The sequence below is a fragment of the Mesoplodon bidens genome (genome assembly GCF_964165515.1).
Source record: "Mesoplodon bidens genome assembly, chromosome: 8".
NCBI lineage: Eukaryota > Metazoa > Chordata > Mammalia > Artiodactyla > Ziphiidae > Mesoplodon > Mesoplodon bidens.
Genome location: NC_138165.1, coordinates 82,665,774 through 82,683,947, shown reverse-complemented (window position 1 = coordinate 82,683,947; position 18,174 = coordinate 82,665,774). Strand labels below are relative to the sequence as shown.

The 18,174-nt window shown below is 38.1% G+C and overlaps 1 protein-coding gene across 2 annotated transcripts in view; it reads right to left on the bottom strand.

Annotated features, from left to right (window-relative positions):
- The window catches only part of PARD3B (par-3 family cell polarity regulator beta), a 1,049,764-nt gene that overhangs the window by 467,864 nt on the left and 563,726 nt on the right, over positions 1-18,174 (bottom strand). For both annotated transcript variants that reach the window (XM_081242115.1, XM_081242116.1), the window contains exon 11: positions 3,659-3,844. In XM_081242115.1, coding sequence (XP_081098241.1) covers positions 3,659-3,844 — 186 coding nt within the window. The remainder of the gene's footprint in view (positions 1-3,658; positions 3,845-18,174) is intronic.

Sequence of the window (18,174 nt, the reverse complement as noted above, 5' to 3'; positions counted from 1 at the left end):
CTACAAAGGACTCCATAGGCTACAGAAGCCTGAAATGGCAATTGCTGTGACCTGCCAGTAGCAGGGAAGAGTGTCTGGGCTTTACTTCTTGACATGCAGACTGGAATTTAAATATTAAGATGAGATTAAGCATTTGAATAATTCTGAATAGAGTAAAAATACTGTTACTTTGCCCTTAGAGTGGGTGATGGATTCACTTCCAAGAGGGAATTCTAGGGTAGCTAGATGCTCTTATTTTCAAATAGAGATTTATATCTTTATTAAAAATGACTCAAATAAGAGATGGAATGATAGAAAGCAGCAGCCAGAGAGGTAAGGGGCAGTGGGGGGCGGTGGGAAGAAGGCCCTTAATTATAATCACAGTCATCCAGGGGTTTTACATCTGGCAAGAAGTAGCCTGTCTTTGTTTACACCAATGGAAGTCCCCAGGAGAATAGAGCACACAGAAGCCACAGGAAGAATTTGGTCATACTTTTCAAAGTAGTTTAGTTTCCCAAAATCCACCTTCCCTAAAGGGGAAAACACCTTGAGAACCAATTAGTGGTAGGAAGGGCCAGGAGACAAAGAGTGCGCCCTGGCAGGAAGATTATTTTGTTGATTTCAGGTAAAAACCTCCGGCCAGATGCTAAAGTGGACGTTCCCCATGCTTATCTCCCCTCTGCCCCAGGGACAGTGCAGTCTGTTACATGTGTATCTTCTGAACAAGGACAGGAACAAAGTCTCAAAACAATTTTTGTAAAACCTAATCCTCAATCACAGAACAGGTGGCAATTTTCTGAGGAGTAACAGTGGATTATTGGAACAGCAGAAGGAGAACAGAAAAATACTTTTCTTTCTCCTGGTTCATCCGATTTCTTGCAAGCAAAGTTTAGGTCTCTACCCTCTACACGGCAGAAAGTAAACAAGACAAATGGATACTAAACATTCACAATAAGGCTAAATTCATGATTGATGCCTCTTACTATTTAAGATCAGCTATAAATATGCTGTCCAGTAGTTTTTAATGTTGTGATTGTCTGACTCAGCAGACAGTGTCAAGAAAGAAATTTACATAAATGGAAAGTGAAACCTTTCTGCAAGAAACGGGACCGTTAGAAACTGCTTAGGTAAGGAGATGCTCACTTACACAAACATGGATATACATATTAAACCTGCTATCCAATATCGCTTGAGCTTAAGTTATTGCCCATAAAAAAGCTAAGATGTTTGCTTTTAATTTCCAAAAATTCATTTCAGTTTCAATTTTACTTGGAATAAATTCTGTAAATAGAGCTGTCATTAGGAATAAGAAGAAGAATGTGAAGTTGGTATCCACAAACATGACCAAGACGCATTCTTTTTTTTTTTTCCCCCTTTCTGCGGTACGCGGGCCTGTCACCGCTGTGGCCTCTCCCGCCGCGGAGCACAGGCTCCGGATGCGCAGGCCCAGGGGCCATGGCTCACGGGCCCAGCCGCTCCGCGGCAGGTGGGATCCTCCCAGACCAGGGCACGAACCCGTGTCCCCTGCATCGGCAGGTGGACTCCCAACCACTGCACCACCAGGGAAGCCCCAGACACATTCTTAAACATAGCACTTGTTTAGATGGCTTGGCTCAGGATGATAAGCATGATATAAGACAACTCCAGGGCAACAGCCCCTGATCTCTAGAAATATGAACAGATGAGATAAAAGAGCTTTGTCACAGGACAGCATAGCACGGGCTCCAAAGTCAGACTGCCCGGGTTCAAATCTTAGTTTAAACGATTCCTGGCTTTGTGACCATAGGAGAGGCACTAATCATTGAAATCTGCAATTTCCCCTGATGAGATGGCATGATTATTATGCAGTGTGAATGTGAAGAATAGAATTAGAGAATCCACCTAAAATGCTTATTATACAGTCCAGCACATATTAAGCACAAAACAGAATGAACGTTAACTGATGTTTTTGTTGCTATTATTATTATCATTTCCCATCTGCTCCTGGTTCTGCATTTCTGAGCCTGATTGGAGAGTTTGATAGATTGGATGATTGGCCCCAATTCTTCACCCTTCTCTGTACCCAAACCTTTGTCATAGACTCATCATGGGTGGACTGTTTCCCTATTTCTTACATTGACCTTGGACTCAGTCATATGACTTGCTTTGGCCACTGGTATGTGTCAGGAGCGACAGCATGCCAGTTTGGAACTCAGAACTAAAGAGGCTTCATGACCCTTTTACATCAGCTAGCCTGGTAGTCCAAGGTGTAGTTAAAATATGTGGAGCACGCTCAGACCTGTAGATCTATGGTGCGACAGAGACATACCAGCCTGAATCAAAGCCCTTCTAGTTGCCCTGCAGGGCCATGAGGGAAGTAAAGGCTTACAGATGTATGTTACTGAAATGTTGTCATTACTTGTTATGCAACAGAAACTAACTGATCCAAGGAGTGCATTAAAGAGTTATCTATCCCCAACGCATTTCTTCTTTCCCAAAGAAAAAGACATTAGCTCCGTGTCTAGGTCTGAAGCAAAAGTGGAATGATTAAGTGTGAGGAAACAAATGCTTCCATAAAGCCAGGATCCTAGGACCAGGGGGGCCTCCTGTAAACTCTAACTATGCCTTCGTGGCTTTTGAGTGGGAGAAGGCACACATTATTAATATCAAAATGATTTTTAAATGGCTAACATTTATTCAATGTTTATCATAGGTGCGGTGCTAGGCATTTTATATCTATTGTCTTTTTTCGTCCTCACAAGAGCATCAGGAAGCAGGCACTACTAATTTTACTAATTTTACACATGAGGAAACTCAAGCACACTGAGGACAAGTAAGTTTCCTACATTCAGCCACGGTGAGAGTAGTGAAGGCAGGATTCGAGCTCAGGAAGCCTCACTGCATGGCATGAGACGACGATGGTGAGGATAGCTGACGATAAGCACAAACGTGTTTTCCCCCCTCTCTGTAATCACTTCACTGCTTTAATCACATTGTGTACATTACTTTATTCAATCCTTAGAACTCTATACATTAGGTATTATTATTAATGGTGTGCTACTTGGAGCCCATGGTGGTAGAGTTGCATGTGAACTCAGGCAAATCTAGTTAACCATTATATTATGGCAACAGCTATGATCATGTTGCCTGCCCCTGTATGAAAGAGTAGAATCACGTTCTTCTCTTTTTATCTGGAAATTTATAAGCTTCTCTAAGTTCAAAGGCAAATATGCATTCCCAGCATCATGGATTTTCCAGTGCATAAAATGTGATAAATGACTTTTAATTTGTACTACGGTCTCTCCGACTCCACTGAACTTTCATTCTTGCAAGCACAAGAAGGATAGTTTCCTATTTGTTGCTTGGATGTTGACTTGTTTTTAGTTTTGCTTTTCTGATTTCATATTTTTAGGTTCAACTTTATTAGGTTACAAACTCAGAAGAATCCTAACAGTAATAAAAAATAATGTCAAAGAGAACATTAATCATGGTGAGTTTTAAGAACTATCAATAGGACATGACCACTTAAAGTATGAAAACAAACTGTCATCCAGATCTGTTCACACAAACATTTCCTGCATCTGGCAGGAAAGCCTCAGTGGTCTCAAGCCTTTAGACACTTTCTCCATCCAGTCCCCAAGCACAGCGATGACATCTCTAAATATCTTCTCATTGATGTGCAAACATCACCCCTACCTACCTTAAAAGCAGCACCTCCGTGGATGATGGATTTGATAAAAATCCCCAAGTCTGTTCCAGTTTCTCGAGATTTATTCCCCTTCAAGCTCACTCCAAGACCAGCAGAACCAGAATCATTCAGGGGGATCTCGAAGGTGAGTTGCTCAGTTGTTTCCAGGGAGAGTGCATAGCAGTCAGGTTCTCCTTTCTGTTGGAAATACACATGAAAGGAGTAAAGGAGGAGAAAGCAGATTAATATTTATACACTCAGATGACGAAACACAGATGCAACCGGCAAGATGGGATGACTGGACCTCCAATAGCTGTAGTTCTGCTCCAGGTGGGCAAAGGCTGGTCTCTCTCTGCAGGGGCCACCATCACATTGACGGGGTGGAAGGGAGAGATTCCTGGGAACAATATTTGGTGATGGTCAACAGAGAGGATTCTTTGGCAAGGCTCTCCTACCATTTGAAACATTCGAATAGTATTTGAAAATTCAGCAGGATATTCTCAATAATTAAAGAGACTGGACATTACTTAGGGAATCTTAGGTACCAGAAAAGACCTTAGAGATAATGTGATCTCAACACCTTCATTTTACAGAGGAAGAAACAAGGGCTCAGTGTAGAAACGTTCTAAAATTTGGGGGAATATTTGGCTTCTATAATTTAAAACATATCATTTACCGTGGAAGTAAGATTACTGATAAAGACTGTCAATAGGATACCGAACACTGAAAAAATAAAATGTTAATTTTAAAGTTAGAGATGTGATTTTTAACAGATATCACTGAATTAAATTTCACTTTGTCAAAACTCATGCCTTAAGCTTGCTCCTTTGGATAGTATAACTCACTGGCAATTGGTTTTTGAACCTAAAAAAAAATGATAATGCACAACAAATATTCATGTCTTTGTTGACAAATGACACTTAGCCATAAGCCTAGCTGTTCTAAAAAAATTACAGAGTATGGTAGCAAAAGGCATAATTAGGGTTCAGGTCTCCAGGGAGAAGCATGCGGTTAATCATATCTGGTCTCTAGTGTTTTCAAATATACAGAAGTGGGGATAGAAAAGTGCTGTCCACATGATAAAGTGTATAGATGCCCCTCCTGCATCCCTCCCGAGCTTGCAGAAATGTGAAACTCTGCCCCAATGTTTAACTGAAAAATTTGAAAATGAGATAGCCCTGGAAACCACCAACTCATTTCAGGTCGGTAGTTCCTTCTGCTCTATAATTATGTCTAGAGACTCTCATCTTAAGGTCACTTTGAGGGGCACTTATGTAAAATTATGTATTTTAAAAATTATCGTGAATGTCTGAATGTCAGTCACAAAATAACAACTATAAAATCAGAAGTAGCAAAGAACCCACAATTAAAACAGGATTAAGAGGTCTGATCATAGCCAGATCCACTGACATAGCATCTTCGACTCCTCCCGAAGTAGAGAAAGCCCATGTCTAGCCTTAGAGTCATTAATTAGCCTTAGCCTTAGAGTCATTTAATTTCACTGTAAATAAAGTTAGCTATAAAGATTTTGACAAGGGGTAGTTTCAAAGAAATTAAACTTTACTGCTTAATTTAATAAATCTGTTCCAGGTTAGCTCTTTTAACTAACTCATTATATGACTACCTAAGAAACATATCCCATTATTTGATACAAAGCAGCTCAGGCTTTCTTTAACCTAATCACAGGTGACATTTGGGGCCTGATATTTCCTTATGGGGGCTGTCCTATGCATTGAAAGATATTTAGCAGAATCCCTGGCTACTACCCACTAGATGCCAGTAGTACCTCCTTTCCCAGTTGTGACAACCAAAACTGCCTTTAGACATTGCCAAATGTCCTCAGGGGTCAAAATCACCTTTAGGTGAACACCACTGCCCTGAACCAACAATTGTCAAATGCAGTCAAGTTCAAGGCAACCAGGGTCTAGAGAGGCAATGGGGACTACAGTGAGGGCTGCCTGATGATATGTTCCTAAGTACCAGGAAAGGGTGGCAGTAAAAGTCCCTGCAATCAACTGGGTCTCATGCTCAAAGGCTAATGACAGAACACTGAGATGGTCAGAATGAACTCCTAAGGAAGTCTGCTATGTATTGTATTAGCTATGTCTCTGGTTATATGGCAGCTAATTTTTCAGAGGCAGAAATGCAAACTTTGTGGGACGAACAGAGTATGAAAAGTGAAAAATACTGAATTACTGGTGTGTGTGTGTATGTAAATATATATATATATACATATATACATAAAATACTGCTTTTTACTTATATTAGAACACAGAAGAAAGACACAGTCTACCAAGTGGTGTTTGCTAAGTTAGTTATGCATATATATATATATAATATATATGCTGTTTTTGTACTTTTTTATTAAGAATCACAGAATTATATAAAACAGTGGTGAAACAGACTTTTAATCATGTGAGAATATGACAGTATTAGGCATAAAAGCTTATGTATACAGTACATTTCAATACATAACATACACTCTATATTCATATTCAGACCCCTACTCATCTACCTATTACCTGCCTGCCTTCCACCCCCGTCCCATCTATCTGCATAGGAAAAAACTTGGTTATCTACTGCCACTGCAATATGGACTATTATTTTCTTCTTTATAATTTGTTTTCCAACACTTCTCAATTATAAAACAAATGTTTTTAAAAGGAATTTATGAAGATATAAGAACCATTTGCTATATTATTGCACTGCCAAGTAGAGAGATGGTAAACACATCTCTATGACACGCATGTAAGCATCTACACACACATGCACATAGATATACAGATATGTCTAATATAATCAATACTAGATATAATATTTACACACCCTACAGTAGTATTTATACTATACTTTTTTTTTTTTTTTTTTGCGGTACACGGGCCTGTCACTGTTGTGGCCTCTCCCGTTGCGGAGCACAGGCTCCGGACGCGCAGGCTCAGCGGCCATGGCTCACAGGCCTAGCCACTCCGCAGCACGTGGGATCTTCCCGGACCGGGGCACAAACCCGAGTCCCCTGCATTGGCAGGCGGACTCTCAACCACTGCACCACCAAGGAAGCCCCTATACATATTTTTTTAACACTACACACAATACATAATATGTATATATGTTTTATAAATATAGGTGTAGGTGTGTGTATACTAACTCCTCTTAGAGTCACCAATGACCTTCATGTTGGTAAATTCGATGGTCAATCCTCGGCTTTCACCTTACTAGGTCTACAGTAGCATGAGACCCAAATTATCAAGCCCTACTTCCTGAAACACTTTCTTTTCTTGGTTCCAGGACACCACTTTTCAGCGTTCATCTCCTACTTCACTGTCTACTCCTTTTCCAATACCTTTTGCAGACTCTTCCTAATCTCACCAATCCCTAAATACTAGTGTCCTAAGAATCAATCATCTGACCTTTTCTCCTCTCCCAACCTCACTTTCAAAGTTACCTCATCTAACTTCTGCCCCCAATCCTTTGCGTCACCTCCTCCCTCTGCTTTGAATATTCCTCCCTTACATTCCTGCAGACCTTCTTCCCTTATTGCCTTCAATTCTGTGTTGAAATGCCAATTTATCAGTGAGGTCTTCCCTGATCATTCAGTTTAAAAATGTTTTAAGGTTCTCCCAATACTACCCTACCCATGTCCATTATCCTGATTTGCTTTTTCTCCATAGCATTTATCACATACTATGTACTTGCTTGCTTACTTTTTTTTTAATAGTGTCTTTTGAATGCAGGAACTTTTATATTGCTCTGTTTTTTCTCCATCAATGTATCACTGATGTTTAAAACAGTGCGAGACTCAAAAATAGGCCCTAGGTTCCTGCTATTCTGGATTTCATTACTTTAAATGTTTATACAAATTAGTTTTTACATTAAAAATAATTATAAAGAGCATACAGTATCACAGTTATAAGAAACCTTAAAAGTAACCTTGTCTAATTTCCATTTTCATACCACACTTCCTACTCCTAGGAGAGATGATAAGCCAGTTCAGCTTCAGCATCATATTCTCAATGAAAGCACCAAGATGTGTCATAGCTACCAATCTGTGACACACGTTGGACTGTTCATGATTTAAAATTGCATCATGTACCTCAAATCATAAGTGAACACTGCAAACAACAATATTCATGGTACATTTCATCAAGTTTGGGAAGTCCTGTGATCAAGTACCCAAAGCCACATTATTTATCTACCTGTCTTCCTGTCTATACATCCATGCATACACATATGTGTGCACATACACAGATATAAATAAAAGTTTTATGAGACAATACTTACCGAGAGGGCAACACATTCTAATGTTTTCTATTTTATTTCATTATTTTTTAAAATTTGTCACGACCCACTACATTAATTTCATAATCCAATAATTAATCACAGTTTTCAATCTGGAAAACACTGCAATGATATATAAAGGCATTGTTTTTATTAAATAAAAAAAAAGAAATGGAATGCAAAACCAAATGGTGAGTAAAATGTTAACTGCCTTTTCTTTCCTAATTTTCATAAGCCATTTTAATGCTTTATCCTACCTAACCCCTAGCCCTTAACTAACCCTTTATTCTCATTTACACAAACTTCCTTCAAGTTCCTACAGATGTTGTTCTGTTATCATCCTAATTATTTATCTCTCCGCTTCTCCTTCCCATTCAGTTATTTCTTTTTCTATTTCTCTATTCTCTCATTTTGTTCCCTAAAATACTATTTCACTTTCTAAGCATAATGAATAATCTCTCACAGTTGGAATTCGGATATGAGACTGGCCCATTCTGGCCTGAGTGAAAAGAGTCAATCAACAAATTTTTGCAAACAAACCAGTCATTCAACAAATTTTTATCAGGCATCTACTATGTATCAACACTGCAATGTGAAATGGCCAGTCTACACAGAACATGACTGGTAAAAAGGTTGTTGAACAACATGGCAGGGCCTTTCTGTTTCACTCACAGTATTATCTGACGGGAAGGAATAGAGTTTAACAATAGGAAAAGGAAACAGAGGAATCTGCATAGTAGGAGACTGACAGATATACAACCATTTTTTATCAAACAAATATCAGAAGTAATTATTTGGTGTGAGAGGAGGAAAGAGAGGCAGGAAGATGGATGACTAAGGAGGCATCTGTATTATTAGCTTAAGAGTGCTCCAAATGAGGCTATCTCTGGAATCACAAGTGTTCCTGTATTGCAAAAGCAGTCTTGTTTCGCACACGCAAGTGGTAATAACCCAGTCTTTCAAAGCCTGGGGGAATCCCCAGTCCATAGGGCCAATGTTCAATTTCCAAGAAGCCCAGGTCAGACCTGAAAGCATCCATGCTGAACCTTTTATGGCCCTCATTTCATTAAATGCTGTGCTCTTGGCTCAGCACAAGCAAGTTCTGGATGTCTTTGCCCTGCCTCCCAAATGTGTAATTAGTTTGTGTTGCGAGCAGCTTACTTTATGCAAGAGTTATGTTTTACATGCAATCATTTTGTCAGTTACAAAACTAAAACAAAGGGGCTTTAAGGCAAAAAAAAAAAAAAAAAAAGAAAAAAAAAGCTTTTTTTTTCCTTTTTTTTTTTTTTTTTTAATATAAAGCAAAAGCCAGACCTGGCAATTCTGCCAGGATAGATATTTTATAATTAGCACTGCTGTATTTGCCTAAATAAATTCTCCAGAATTTAAGGTGATGAAACTTTTGTTACATCTAAATAAATTTTCACAACAATGAAAGGATAAGACACCTTCAAGACACTTAATTTTCTGAAAAGTTTTAATCTTCCGAAAAAGCATGGGTAGCTATTATTAGCATGAAAGGTTTTTGGCCAATTGGATTACACAGAATTTAAAATGTGAATATTGCCCTAGAGTGGAGATCAGAGACTCATTCCAACAGCTGGGAAGCATTTTATTTTAGATTGTACTTTTAAGAGAGTCAAGAAAAGAAGACGACGAGAGATGAGCTAGCGCATGCAAAGCTATGTGTGATCTAAAGACAACCATTGTAATAAATAGCAAAGGATTTTCCCACCACTGCTGCTAAACCAGAAGAATTACTGGTGATTTGCAAGTAGGCAGATTATCTTTTAAAGTCTTCTGCCCTCTGAACAATATAGACAAATCACCGAAAAGAATCAGAAATCATAGTACAGATAATTTTTAAAATTCTGAATTATACTATAGGTGGCTGCAAATTAACCCCAAACTCAATATTATATACCTATCACACAGAAAAGGAAAATGTAAGTTAATGTTTCAGTAAGTAGGGCAAAAGCTTCATAGAGCTATGTGTAAACAACACTGCTATTTACTTTTAATGAACGAATGATTTTTAAATGATATTGTTATAGTTAGCTCAGTAATCAATATTTTAAATATATGTCATTACATGATGTTTTAAAGTATACATTCATTCATTTTAAAGTAATTTTAAATCAAACATCGGAAAGACGAATATACTATAAAATATTTGTAACTGAGACACTTTTTCATGTGTTTTGAAATCCATTCCCAGAAAGGGGGCAGAAAGGGGAACTACTGAAAGCAAGAGCTGGTCTCTGACTTAACTTATCAAAAACCAATTTCCTTTATGTAAAGGATTAATCTAATACCAGAAAACAAATGTCAAAAAATGGCCATTCTTTACTGCCTGTTCAAGATAAAAGTACCTTAACACAATACTAAGTCAGAGATTAAAACTAACAAAAGTAAAGTCAGTCAGAGTTAAGATTCCTATAGCAACTTTTTTCCCTCCTACTTACAGTATATATACTTGAAAGATCAGCAAATTCAACAGTTTAAGGACACTGGAAATTTTTTTTTCCTTTTCAGATATAGATTAAAGAAGTGAAAATAATATTTTGTCATGAAATGTAATATAAATTAATATTTTATAATCAGACAGCAAGTGTTTTTATAAAACTAGAACCTGCTTTGTTAATATCAAGAAACAGTAGATCTTTTTGTTTTGTGTTTAGTCTTTCCTATTAGAAGTCAAAAGACTTTAAAGTATTTTACAGGCAATAATTCAGTAGTTAAAATACAAAAATACATGCTTTTATATGAATATAAGATTCAAGAGCAAACAAAATGATTGCAATAATCCGGTGATCTAAAAAGGAAGCAGGGTGGGCCTGATTCTAAGAGGAGCAGACCCATTTGAGAAACTGGGTTCCTAGGTGAAATACTTCTAATATTTTGTCATCGCAAAGACACTGCACACCAGGCTACCTGCACTTAATGCCTTTAAAAGACAACAGAACTATCACGGACAAAAGCTAAACATAAATAAGAATACACGGCACTGCAGGAAGTGGGCTCCTGGTAAGGGTGCTTGCTCTGACCACAGCTCAGCCCGGCCCACTTCTCAGGAAGTGGGTGTCCCCTGACCCCATGACACAGTCAGTCCACAGGCTGCTAGAGATCCCTGAGGACGTCTGGCCCGAGGCCATGTCCAATTAGGGCTGGCTTCAGTAACCAACAAACTGATTCCTTCTCAGACTTGGATCATTCTAAGGTCTAACACACAGGGGCACAATCATTGCATATGAGGAAAAAAAGGAGGGTTTCCATGATGATGAATTCTAGGGAAATGGTTTATGTTAGGACTTTTCAGTGCTTTTAAAAGTTAATACAGGGCTTTCCTGGTGGCGCAGTGGTTGAGAGTACGCCTGCTGATGCAGGGGACACGGGTTCGTGCCCCAGTCCGGGAAGATCCCACATGCTGCGGAGCGGCTGAGCCCGTGAGCCATGGCCGCTGAGCCTGCGCGTCCGGAGTCTGTGCTCCACAATGGGAGAGGCCACAACAGAGGCCCGCGTACCGCAAAAAAAATAAAAAAGTTAATACACATTCCCTAATTTACTTGACCATGGAACGCATTATTACAGGAAAGAGTTCCCTAGCGTACACTTAAAGAAACGGTGCATTAGAGAACACAGGGAAGGTCAGGCTAGAAAGGAATGGAGCAGAGAACAGAGAAGACTCCAGAAAGAAATCTTGTAGGTCAGGAACAAGGTCCCAGAGATGCCACATAACCTCACGGTTCAACCTTCCAGTTCCATTATTTCTGCATCACACTCTGGGTACATGTCATATGTCACAATTACCATCAACAACAAAAAGAATCATGTAAGGAAAGTACAGTCTCATGCCAGGCTTCAAAAGATGCAGAAGAGTAAGTACATTCTGAAGCTTTTAGAATAAGGGAGTCCTTATTCCATAAAGGGGAATAAATGACATTTAGTTTCCTGATGTGAAATTAAAAAAAAAATAAATTTGTCTGGGACTGGGAGATTTCTGAAGATAGTTTAAAGACAATGAATTACAGGTTGTTTTCACTAGGCTCTTAGGAAGTGTGAAGTCACAGAATAAAATCTTAAATCATCAGAGTGAATATATAAGAATGTTCTACGTAACACCCTCTATTCTTAGTCTATGTGTCATTGTTTAGGGTACAAGCTCTTTTAGTAAAGATGATATACCTTTTGTCCCAACTCAAGAATTCTAAAGGCAGTGATTACATCTCAGGTACCTACATTCTCCCTAGAGGACCCAGTAAATGTTCTTTTACTTTAAGGCACAGAGAGTCATGTTTATTAAACTATGCTATAATGAAGTAACAGTACTACCACAGCCTCAAGAAAGTAATATTTTCATGAGGGCTGGGGGAGGCGGAGTTTGCTTGTTGGTTAAGCCTTAGAAGAAAATAACATAATTAGGAATATAACCACTTTAACCCTACCATTTTCTCTGATGTCTGAATTGCATCTAATGAGACTCCAGCTGGAAACCAATCCCCTTTAGTATAGTATTAATGATAAATAATCTTAAATTCCAAATAGAGATTGAGAAATCTCAGTGGGAAACAACTGTTTTAAATTCACAGTAAATTCTTACTGTTGTAATGAGAATATTCTTACCATACATATATGCCATTTGTAGATAGACATATAATTTGCCTTTTACCTTAATAATTAAATCAATTACCCTGTTAAAATTAATTTTCAGATAAAAATAACTATAAAATAAGTCATTTAGGTTCTAGAGTATAAAACCCATTAGATTTAAAATGTGGATATGTCTTCCTATCCTCACTACTAACAAACTGATGGGAGAAGGGAGGGAAATCTACCCAGAGTTAATTAATGGGGAAAAGTGAACGGATGTGTCAGTCAGCTGTTGCCTCTCAAATACTGCATAACAAACCAATCCCAAAATTGTGATATGAACAATAAGGCATTTATTTCCAGCTCACATTTCTCAGGTTGACTGCTGTCTGGCTGATCTCTTAACTTCCTTAGACCACTGGGTATCTGAAACATGTTTCTCACATGATGAAAGGCAGGAATACAAAAATGAAAGTACATTTAAAGCCTTTGCCCACAAAACATCTACTAACATCTCAATGGCCAAATAAATTCATATAGCCAAGCCTACAGGCTAAGTTTGGAAATACTCTCCACACATCATGAGACCATAACCAAAATATAGGTATTAAATGCTACTATTTGGAAGTGAAGAAGTGAGACAAATAATCCCATCCAACAACTGGGTGATACACACACACGCACACACGCACAAGGGAGATATCCAGGGCTAATGATATATCATAGGGTTTGTATTTCTCTTAATCATGTCTTTTCTTTTGGTAACACATTTTCTATTTGACACACATATGCATCTGTTATAGTCTGCATGTTTTTGTCCCCCCAAAATTCATATGTTGAAATCCTAATCTCCAAGGAGATAGTTTTAAGAGGTGGGGTCTTTGGGAGGTGATTAGGTCATGAAGGCGACACCCTCATGAGTGGGATTGGTGCCTTTATAAAAGAGACCCCACAGAGATTCCTAGCCCTTCCACCATACAGAGATACAATAAGAAGTCTGCAACCCAAAAGAGGGCCCTCACCTAACCATGCAGGCACCCTGATCTTGGACTTCCAGCCTCCAGAACTGTGAGAAATAAGTTTTTACTGTTTATAAGCTATCCAGTGTGTGGTACTGTTATAGCATCCCTACTAGAATGAGACATTAGGCTATAGTCATCCTATAGTCTGGCCTTCAGAGTGGCTTCTAGGTCTGTGAGATCTCACCAAGAGAGAGGAAGTAGGTAGCCTAGATCTGAGAAGACTCCCTCTCTGACATTCCTGCACTGTTTCTGCCAGGTTCTTTTTTTTTTTTTTTAATTTTATTTTTTTTTATACAGCAGGTTCTTATTAGTTATCTATTTTATACATATTAGTGTACATATGTCAACCCTAAGCTCCCAGTTCATCCCACCACCCCCACCACCCACTCCCCACCCAACTTTGGTGTCCATACGTTTGTCCTCTACAGCTGTGTCTCAATTTCTGCCCTGCAAACCGGTTCACCTGTACCAGTTTTCTAGATTCCACATATTCGTGTTAATATATATTTGTTGTTCTCTTTCTGACTTACTTAACTCGGCATGACAGTCTCTAGGTCCATCCACGTCTCTACATATGACACAATTTCGTTCCTTATTATGGCTGAGTAATATTCCCTTGTATATATGTACCACATCTTCTTTATCCATTCATCAGTTGATGGGCATTTAGGTTGCTTCCACGACCTGGCTATTGTAAATAGTGCTGCAGTGAAGAGTGGGGTGCATGTGTCTTTTTGAATTATGGTTTTCTCTGGGTATATGACCAGTAATGGGATTGCTGGGTCATATGGTAATTCTATTTTTAGTTTTTTAAGGAATCTCCATACTGCTCTCCACAGTGGTTGTGTCAATTTACATTTCCACCAACAGTGCAAGAGGGTTCCCTTTTCTCCACACCCTCTGCAGCATTTGTTGTTTATAGATTTTCTGATGATGCCCATTCTAACCAGTGTGAAGTGATACCTCACTGTACTTTTGATTTGGATTTCTCTAATAATTAGTGATATCGAGCAGCTTTTCATTTGCCTCTTGGCCATCTGTATTTCTTCCTTGGAGAAATGTCTATTTAGGTCTTCTGCCCATTTTTGGATTGGGTTGTTTTTTTAATATTGAGCTGTATGAGCTGTTTATATATTTTGGAGATTAATCCTTTGTCCATTGATTCGTTTGCAAATATTTTCTCCCATTCTGAGGGTTGTCTTTTTGTCTTGTTTATAGTTTCCTTTGCTATGCAAAAGCTTTTAAGTTTCATTAGGTCCCATTTGTTTATTTTTGTTTTTATTTCCATTACTCTAGGAGGTGGGTCAAAAAGATCTTGCTGTGGTTTATGTCAAAGAGTGTTCTTCCTATATTTTCCTCTAAGAGTTTTATAGTGTCCAGTCTTACATTTAGGTCTTTAATCCATTTTGAGTTTATTTTTTAATTTTTTTTATTTTTTTGCAGTACGCAGGCCTCTCACTGTTGTGGCCTCTCCCGTTGCAGAGCACAGGCTCCGGACGTGCAGGTTCAGCGGCCATGGCTCACGGGCCTAGCCGCTCCGCGGCATGAGGGATCTTCCCAGACTGGGGCACAAACCCGTGTCCCCTGCATCAGTAGGTGGACTCTCAACCACTGTGCCACCAGAGAAGCCCTATTTTGAGTTTATTTTTGTGAATGGTGCTAGGGAGTGTTCTAATTTCATCCTTTGACATGTAGCTCTCAAGTTTTCCCAGCACCACTTATTGAAGAGACTGCCTTTTCTCCATTGTATATCCTTGCCTCCTTTGTCACAGATTAGTTCAGCATACGTGGTTTTATCTCTGGGCTTTCTATCCTGTTCCACTGATCTATATTTCTGTTTTTGTGCCAGTACCATATTGTCCTGAAGCTATAGCTTTGTAGTATAGTCTGAATTCAGGGAGTCTGATTCCTCTAGCTCTCTTTTTTTTTCTCTCAAGGTTGCTTTAGCTATTCAGGGTCTTTTGTGTCTCCATATAAATTTTAAGATCTTTTTGTTCTAGTTCTGTAAAAACTGCCACTGATAATTTGATAGGGATTGCACTGAACCTGTAGATTGCTTTGGGTAGTATAGGCATTTTCACAATATTGATTCTTCTAATCCAAGAACATGGTACATCTCTCCATCTGTTGGTATCATCTTTGATTTCTTTCATCAGTGTCTTATAGTTTTCTGAGTACAGGTCTTTTACCTCCTTAGGTAGGTTTATTCCTAGGTATTTTATTCTTTTTGTTGCAATGATGAATGGGATTGTTTCCTTAATTTCTCTTTCTGATCTTTCATTGTTAGTATATAGAAATGCAAGAGATTTCTGTGCATTAATTTTGTATTCTGAAACTTTACCAAATTCATTGATTAGCTCGAGTAGTTTTCTGGTGGCAGCTTTAGGATTCTCTATGTATACTATCATGTCATCTCCAAACAGTGACAGTTTTACCTCTTCTTTTCTGATTTGTATTCCTTTTATTTCTTTTTCTTCTCTGATTGCTGTGGCTAGGACTTCCAAAACTATGTTGAATAAGAGTGGTGAGAGTGGACATCCTTGTCTTGTTCCTGATCTTAGAGGAAATGCTTTCAGTTTTTCACCATAAGAATGATGTCTGCTGTGGGTTTGTTGTATATGGTCTTTATTATGTTGAAATAGATTCCCTCTAAGCCCACTTTCTGGAGAGTTTTTATCATAAATCGCTGTTGAATTTTGTAAAAAGCTTTTTCTGCATCTATCGAGATGATCATACGGTTTTTCTCCTTCAATTTGTTAATATGGTTTATCACATTTATTGTTTTGCATATATTAAAGAATCCTTGCATCCTTGGCATAAATCACACTTGCTCATGGTGTATGATCCTTTTAATGTGTTGTTGGATTCTGTTTGCTGGTATTTTGTTGAGGATTTTTGCATATATGTTCATCAGTGATATTGGTCTGAATTTTCTTTTTTTGTGATATCTTTGTCTGGTTTTGGTATCAGGGTGATGGTGGCCTCATAGAATGAATTTGGGAGTGTTCCTCCCTCTGCAATATTTTGGAAGAGTTTGAGAAGGAGGGGTGCTAGCTCTTTTCTAAATGTTTGATAGAATTCACCTGTGAAGCCATCTGGTCCTGGACTTCTGTTTGTTGGAAGATTTTTAATCATAGTTTCAATTTCATTACTTGTAATTGGTCTGTTCATATATTCTATTTCTTCCTGGTTCAGTCTTGGACGTTTATACCTTTCTAAGAATTTGTCCATTTCTTCCAGGTTGTCCATTTTATTGGCATAGAATTGCTTGTAAGAGTCTTTTATGATGCTTTGTATTTCTGCAGTGCCTGTTGTAACTTCTTTTTCATTTCTAATTTTACTGATTTGTATCCTCTTATTCTTTTTCTTGATGAGTCTGGATAAAGGTTTACCAATTTTGTTCATCTTCTCAAAGAACCAGATTTTAGTTTTATTGATCTTTGCTATTGTTTTCTTTGTTTCTATTTCATTTATTTCTGCTCCGATCTTCATGATTTCTTTCCTTCTACTAACTTTGAGCTTTGTTTATTCTTCTTTCTCTAGTTCCTTTAGGTATAAGGTTAGATTGCTTTATTTGAGATTTTTCTTGACTCTTGAGGTAGGACTGTATTGCTATAAACATCCCTCTCAGAACTGCTTTTGCTGCATCCCATAGATTGTGGATCATCGTGTTTTTTCATTGTCATTTGTCTCTATGTATTTTTTGATTTCCTTGTTGATTTCTTCAGTGATCTCTTGGTTATTTAGTAACGTATTACTTAGCCTCCATATGTTTGTGTTTTTTAAGTTTTCTTCCCTGTAATTTATTTCTAATCTCATAGCATTGTGGTCAGAAAAGATGCTTGATATTATCTCAATTTTCTTAAATTTTCTGAGGCTTGATTTGTGACCCAAGATGTTATCTATCCTGAAGAATGCTCTGTGTGAACTTGAGAAGAAAGTGTAATCTGCTGCTCTCAGGTGGAATGTCCTATGAATATCAATTAAATCTACCTGGTCAATTGTGTCATTTACAGCTTGTGTTTCCTTATTTTCTGCCTGGATGATATGTCCATTGGTGTAAGTGAGGTGTTAAAGTGCCCCACTATTATTGTGTTACTGTAGATTTCCTCTTTTATAGCTGTTAGCATTTGCCTTATGTATTGAGGTGTTCCTATGTTGGGTGTATATATATTCATAATGGTATATCTTCTTCTTGGATTGATCCTTTGAATCATTATATGTGACCTTCCTTGTCTCTTGTAACATTCTTTATTTTGAAGTCTATTTCATCTGATATGAGTATAGTAACTCCAGCTTTCTTTTGATTTCCATTTGCATGGAATATCTTTTTCCATCCCCTCACTTTCAGTCTGTATGTGTTCCTAGGTCTGAAGTGGGTCTCTTGTAGACAGCATATAGATGGGTCTTGTTTTTGTATCCATTCAGCAAGCTTGTATCTTTTGGTTGGAGCATTTCATCCATTCACATTTAAGGTAATTATTGGTATGTATGTTCTTATTACCATTTTCTTAAGTGTTTTGGGATTCTTTCTGTAGGTCCTTTTCTTCTCTTGTGTCTCCCACTTAGAGAAGTTCCTTTAGCATTTGTTGTAGAGCTGGTTTGGTGGTGCTGAATTCTCTTAGCTTTTGCTTGTCTATG